The sequence below is a fragment of the Manduca sexta genome, unplaced genomic scaffold (genome assembly GCF_014839805.1).
Source record: "Manduca sexta isolate Smith_Timp_Sample1 unplaced genomic scaffold, JHU_Msex_v1.0 HiC_scaffold_793, whole genome shotgun sequence".
NCBI classification, from domain to species: Eukaryota; Metazoa; Arthropoda; class Insecta; order Lepidoptera; family Sphingidae; genus Manduca; species Manduca sexta.
In genome coordinates, this window is record NW_023595620.1 from 1 (window position 1) to 6,906 (window position 6,906).

Consider the following 6,906-nt stretch of genomic DNA (forward strand, 5'->3'; position numbering starts at 1 on the left):
TCGCAGTTGAAAGAAAAACGTAAAAATAATTAATATGCATGGATATTTCGGCCTATAAGAAATAACAATATTTGTAACTAATATAGACTTTAATAGACTCTTTTTTTATTGCTTTGAATGTCGAGACGAGCTTGCAGTTTGATACGACCACCTTTAAACAGTAGAAACACCATCCAACACCTTGAATTACATAGTATTGTTTTGTATTCTACTGCGCTCGCCATCCTAAGACATAAGATGTTAAGTCTTATTATGTCCAGTAGTTACACTGGCTACAATGTTCTTCAAACCGGAAAAACAGTGACTACACACTGCTGATTGCCGGCAGAAATAGACATTGCGGTGGTACCTACCCAGGCGGACTCTCACATATGAGATACCTGCCACCAATATGAGTTATGATAAATTCTGATTTTAAATTTTTATGCTTCTTTCAAATGGGATGTTCTTAGAAACTTCTGCTTTTACGTCAAATTATGTTAATCAGCCCTTGCAAATGATAATGATGTAGGTGAATGTCAGTATACATTTCTTATCAGACAGTGACCTTTTTGCAAGCTTGACCTGATTACGCATTAGAATCAGTCGAAACTTACGTGATGTCTTAGTTTATATTACTGGCATTTCCTTTATTTCTATTTTGATTAATTGTAACGAAATAAATATATTTTTTTTTTTTGGTTTTAATGGCGGTTTTTAATGTTATAATTTTCTACCGATGTTTCGAAAACTTTGCAACCTTCTTGGTCCTCTCTGTGACTATGACAATAGTCACGTAAAAAAATAGTTTTATTTCAATGCCTAAATTAGCGTAAACATGAGAAATCATTATAAATTCTAACGAGTTATTTTTACACGAATACACCCGAACGAGGAACGAATACACCCGAATACGTTGCTTACACACTCGTGTTCGTAACTATTCGTGGGTACTCGGCGAGTATCTAAATTAGAAGTTAGGATTAGTTTTTTTTATGTTTCTTTTTAAATTACAAATGGATACAACGATTATTTTTAGATCAAAGTTCACTTCATTATTTCAAAGTATTGTGACATTGCTGATGAAGGGGCATACAGTGGATCGTAATTATGAACTTATTAAGAGTAACGGTTAATTGTTTGATATATAGCTGCTTGTTCCCAAATATGTTTGGCAACTTTGACATAATATTATGATCCGTTTCATGACCTACTATAACTCACAATCATTGTGTCAGTTAATATTTTCGATACCTATTCTATTTTGGTTATTATCATACGGTACGCGATGCTCGTCAATTTGTCGCTTAGTAAACATATAAGTATTGCGAAACAGATCAATTATAATCAATTTAATTGGTTTAACATATTCGCTTGGCAACAAATTTGTACTGTTATTTCAACACCCATGCATGTAGTTTCCGTGGTGTAGCGGTTATCACATCTGCCTAACACGCAGAAGGCCCCCGGTTCGATCCCGGGCGGAAACACGTCCGTTTGCATTTTTTTTTTTAATTCAATTATTACGTCTTTGATATTTTTGTATTTGCCAGTCACTTGCTAACCTATAGAGGAAACGATAAAAAAAGATAGATTGTTTTTTTTCCGGCATTCAGTCATTCTATTAAATCGGTTTTGTACTCTGGCTGACAACGTTTTAAGAACTTATTTCCACTAGAAATATTATTTTATTACTACAAAGTGTTTTTTTTTATCGGACCCGTAAAATTAGCCGTAGTTTGTATTGACATGTTTACATTATGAGATTATAAAAGAGTTGATAAGTATTATCTAGAGATATATGCTAAGGTCGAATATTGGCAAAGCAAATATTCTTATTCAATAAATGTATAAAATATTAATATTCACCCATTGATTGGTTACAGTCATCACTATTGCCAAGCGAACTTCCACTCTATAGTATATCGTTTTCATAATGATAACATGGATCTATGGCAGGCCCAGATGTTCCGATCTTAATTGCCACAGCTGTGAACTAATTCTTACATCGTACGCACTGTTAATAAAGTCCTAAATTTAAAATTATAAAATAGATAAAAATATCGTTTATACCTAAATGTTGTTTATTTTTTTTATTGTAGTTATCTCAAATACAAAATGTCTGTAGTGATATAATTGGAGTAATAATTAGATGTTCGCATGTACCTTGACTTACGAGCGCAACTACGTTTGCCTACGTGATGAATAAAGTATTTTTTAATATAGAAAAAAATACAATTTAATTAAATATAGTAATAAAGTTTGTGGACGCAAATGAATACCTTATATATGTATGGCCCGGTACTGACGTCAATGTGACTAGTTTTATATTTTTTTCTAATATTTATGATGGTTTTGCACAAGAATGTCACGTAGTCGGGTATCACTCGAAAAAACAAACAAAAAATCTCTTGCTGTATTGTTCAATTCATAGAGGAAAACTTTTAAGGACTAATACTTTAAACTGCAGATTAATTGTAACAAATCTTCAAAATTATGATATATTTCCTATAGAACTTGCTAAAATACCACGTACTTATTTGTAAATTATAGAACAATCTGCATTAGTGAGACTTCTACAAACTATTTGTATAGTTTTGTAGGACATTTATAGTAAGTTCCTATTTTGAAAAAAATAAAATAATATATTGACCCATGTAAGATTTCCAGAAAAATGTTCAGTTCTTTACTTATAACATTATGGCGAAGGGCATACATTATACTTTGTATAGTCTACGAATTATGACGTCACGAGTCTCTTCAATCATTATCTAATTTACGCAATGTTGTTTAAATTTTTAATTGTAAACTAACCTTTGGGTTGGCACTCCAAAATATCTATTTTAAGTTGACCCCTGTTATCTATGAGGGTACGTACTACGCACAGGTCAAGCCGGTATCACAATGGTAGTTTCTATATAAATAAAAAGCAGTTGCCACGTGTATGTAAGAGCATCACTTAAGAACTATTCAACCGGCTTGCCTGATTCCTTTTTTGTTGTGTTCCTAATTATTAGGAATAGTTGTTGTCTCGAAATAATTTTGAAAAATCAACGGGTAAAAACGGAAAAAGTTGGCAATTTGATTGATATTTGTGTATGAAAATATTTTTTCGCACACGCTAATCTCCGAAATTACCTAACCAATTTCAATAAAAGTTTTAGGAGAGTTTAATTACTTCCAGCTTGAATCATAGGACAATTGTGAATCCGATAGATGGCGCTGTTGTCTGGACATAAAAGATGAAAGGAAGTTTACATAAAATGCGTCAGATGTTAAAGAGGCAAATCACTTCAAACTCAATGATCTTAAATAATTAATTATTAGCGGACATCCACTCGCGTCTTATCGGAAGGATTTAAGAAGTTGAGTCGAGTTCCTGCGTCGGTCAGTGATATTGGTTTTTCTACTCAGTTTTTGCTCAGAGTTAGGAATTTGTACCCTAAATGATGAGAGGCTCGCCCCCTATCACATCATGGAATGAAATGCACCAGTTGCATCCCTGTCTATCCATTCAGCGCTCAAGCCGTGAGCGTGTGTGTTTTAAAACGAATTTTATTAATATCCTCAATACATTATTTCGTAATTCGTTCGATTAGTTCTAAGAATTCTCAACAGCGTAAATCCCAACACCGACACGAAAAGGTCACAATTGTATGACAGCATGACGCACAAATAAATTATCTCGTTTGTATATCTATGGCCGTCGAGATTATTAAGATTTAATGTGGCATAAAATTACTAATTATCTGTATATATAAAAATATATCTATTTCCCTTGGTTATTGCATCACACGTCAACGGATGGAACAATTTCGGTAATTCTTTTTATTGTCTTACTTATTGTCAGGAGAAGGTTCTTATGATAGAAAAAAATTAGGAAGTTAAGTGAAACATTAACAAAAATTAAGAAAGCTTAACAAAATATTAGTTTTACATAACTGTCAGTTGTTTAAAATAATTGTCAGCGATTAACAGAATGCGCGCTGCAAATACGGTTTAACACAGATATATCAATTGATTAATTATACCAATTAGAATTAAATATTCATAGCTAAGACATGACAAGTCTGCTAAAACATGTGATATGTTAATTTACCCTCGTTATGGCGAATTGGTAATAAAAAATCCGGTGGCTCTGGCAATGTAACAACATATAAACAAAGGCGTAGAACAATCTTCAGACTTTTGGTCGGACTGGGGTAACAACATTCACTTTACTTTTCGAAGACTTAAGTCGATGACTCCTAAGTAAACTATTGTATCTGAATAAACATCGATATTCACTTAACATTTCGTTATTTAGTTACTGTTTACTATCAAACATTAAAAAACGGTAAACGTAAAAAAAAATCGTTAATGATTTTTAATATTTTTTTATAAGCTAAGACATGAAAAGTCTGTCAAGTCAGCTAGTAGTAAAACAATTATTTCCATTTTTGAAGAAAATAGGAAAATGAGATGGTAAATTCTTGAAATAGATATTACATACATGCCAGTGGAAAAGCGTGGCTTGGCAGAAGGGGGAAGGGTCACTCCCCCCTTGTTTGGCGGCAAAATGCGTAAAATAAAACGGCGACAAACATTGGATCCGCACTAGGCCTCAAGATTCCACATGCTCAAGTAAATAAGTTCTAACAGTTGATACCCTCTAGTTAACCTATTAGCTATTGTTGATATTTTAAGTAGAATAGGTATTTGCTAGTTAGTAACAACTGGAAAGTGGCTGTGTAAAATGAGACTTTTTAATCCAGTGCCAAGCAGTTATTTGACGTTCTGCTTTTGGGTAAAGTTGCTATTGTTTATAGGCAGGCGTAGCGTTCATTAAGCAACCGGTTTGGTCTCATCTTCATATACATATGTATATATGTAATGTTAAGTGCGTGACAATAAAAAATCTTCATCTAACTGTCCTTTATTCTATTCCAACACCTTTTTTGGCATTGAGAAGACGTTAGCGTAGTTTACACAAGCCGGCTGTCCCACGAAATTACGGATACAATATTGAGCAAACTCTCAGAATACATAAAAAATGTTCAACTTGGAAATCGACCACCGAATTTCCCAAATCGTGATCCTTATATACTACCAGTAGACCATGGAAGGGTTTCTTTCCTTGTACTAAAAACTCCTCATCGAAAAATGTCCAACAGGTACTTAATACTGCTTTTCCCTTTCAGTGCAAGACAAATCAACCTTCAAAGCATTCCGCATAGCAGTAAACGTGATGCTGTCCCAAGAGACGTGCGGCTACCTCGTGGTGCTGATGTACGCGAGCTCAATCTTCGAGCAGGCCTCACAGTCCATCAACCTGAAACTCAGCGCTAACAAACAGACGATTGTGGTGGGAGCTATACAACTCTTAGGGTCTATTGTGGCCAGTTGTATCGTCGAGAAGACTGGAAGGAAGGTGAGGTTTTAGCTAGATATAATCAATTCAAACAGACATGATTGTGACGAGGGATAATGATCTCTCGTCAGTCGATACTGTGGGTTCAGATTGCAGTACATGTGTGCAAAAGAAAAACTAACTGGTTGAATGAAGAGAGAAGCATAATTAACTGATAGTGAGCGTACCCATTTATAGCAATAAGACGTAGAAATTTAAATTATAAAGCTACGTGTAATACTGTACGGTGCCATTTGATCTAATTCCGAGAAATGAAACTAGGTATAGATCATTTCATAAAAGAGGCGCCACTACTTTCCTTAATCGCTTACAGTGTGAACAGATGAGCACACGCACACTACGATAGACAGGGTCGAGGTTGAGACTTGGATCAGCTCCCTTACCCTACGATATCCCACAACACCCTCACCAAAAATGTGGCGAGGACGCCTTCGTGGATGAAATAAACTTCATAAATCTAGTATTAATACTACATCATAACTAGATTTAATAATGAACAACTCAACAGACATAATTATACCGGTCGGTTCGAAAAACTTGATTCGTAATCAACTCTAATTCACAAACATAATATCTTTTTTCCAGTGGTTGCTTGCGTCAACCTCCTTAGCGACTGGTCTCTCGATGCTGGCTCTGGGGGCTTGGTTCTACATCACATCCCTCGCAATATGGCTGCCAGGCTGGGTGCCGGTGCTGGCGATGTGTTTGTGCATCTTCGCTGATGCTGCAGGGTTTCAACCAGTGCCATACGTCATCACTTCGGAGCTGTTTAGTTTTCAGGTAAATATTAATTATTGCTCGAGGCTTCATAATACCTTTAAGATACTTTCGCGAAGAAGATTAATATCTAATTATATTTGAGATACTAAGCTCTATTTTTAAATGGATAGTTTTAGACATTTTTATTTTTCCTTAGAAAGATATAGAAGAAAAAGTCGATTAACAGTAAAATCTACCTCGAGTAAAATCAGATATTTTAATTGTATTTTAATTTGCGATATGAGAATTATATTGAACATTTTTATGTAATAAGTGTAGGATCATATAATGACTATTCGCAACGTATCAATCAAAATCAAATACCCGTTAAAACCTAGGAAGTCAGCGTAATCTCCATAGAAATATTGTTTCGAAAACTAATCAATCATTCACGGATGTAACATTAAAAAATCATAGTGTCTATCAGCGATAGAATATATGATAAAATAGATTTATCTAGCTTAAAAAACACTTCCTATAAATTGATACATTAATATTTATCTTGAATAAATAGTATTTGTATAATCTTAAATCTATAAAGTACTATTTGTTATTTGTTTTAATATAAAACTATAGAGACGACAATGGAGATTCAATTTTAACCTCTTTAGCATTCAATATGTTCAAATAATTTGTGAGCGTATGCCCTACATGTTTCTTTTTAGTAAACGCAATTAGCAATAGTTCTTGTAACTAAAATAAATACAATTAAAATTATGCGCTTCGTTCTCATAATTTCGTAGAAAAACGAATCATAA

At 33.9% G+C, this 6,906-nt stretch overlaps 1 protein-coding gene and 1 non-coding gene across 2 annotated transcripts; both read left to right on the plus strand.

The window, feature by feature from the left end:
• The first annotated feature begins 1,396 nt into the window (after positions 1-1,396).
• Trnav-aac lies at positions 1,397-1,469 on the plus strand. Its single transcript has one exon. It is a non-coding gene; the product is annotated as a tRNA-Val (tRNA).
• A 3,658-nt stretch (positions 1,470-5,127) lies between these two features.
• On the plus strand, positions 5,128-6,298 carry LOC115453266 (facilitated trehalose transporter Tret1-like). The gene is made up of 2 exons (XM_037447255.1): positions 5,128-5,389; positions 5,975-6,298. The coding sequence occupies exons 1-2, from the start codon at positions 5,207-5,209 to the stop codon at positions 6,248-6,250; spliced, it is 459 nt and encodes a 152-aa protein (XP_037303152.1). The 5' UTR covers positions 5,128-5,206; the 3' UTR covers positions 6,251-6,298.
• The last annotated feature ends 608 nt before the right edge of the window (positions 6,299-6,906 follow it).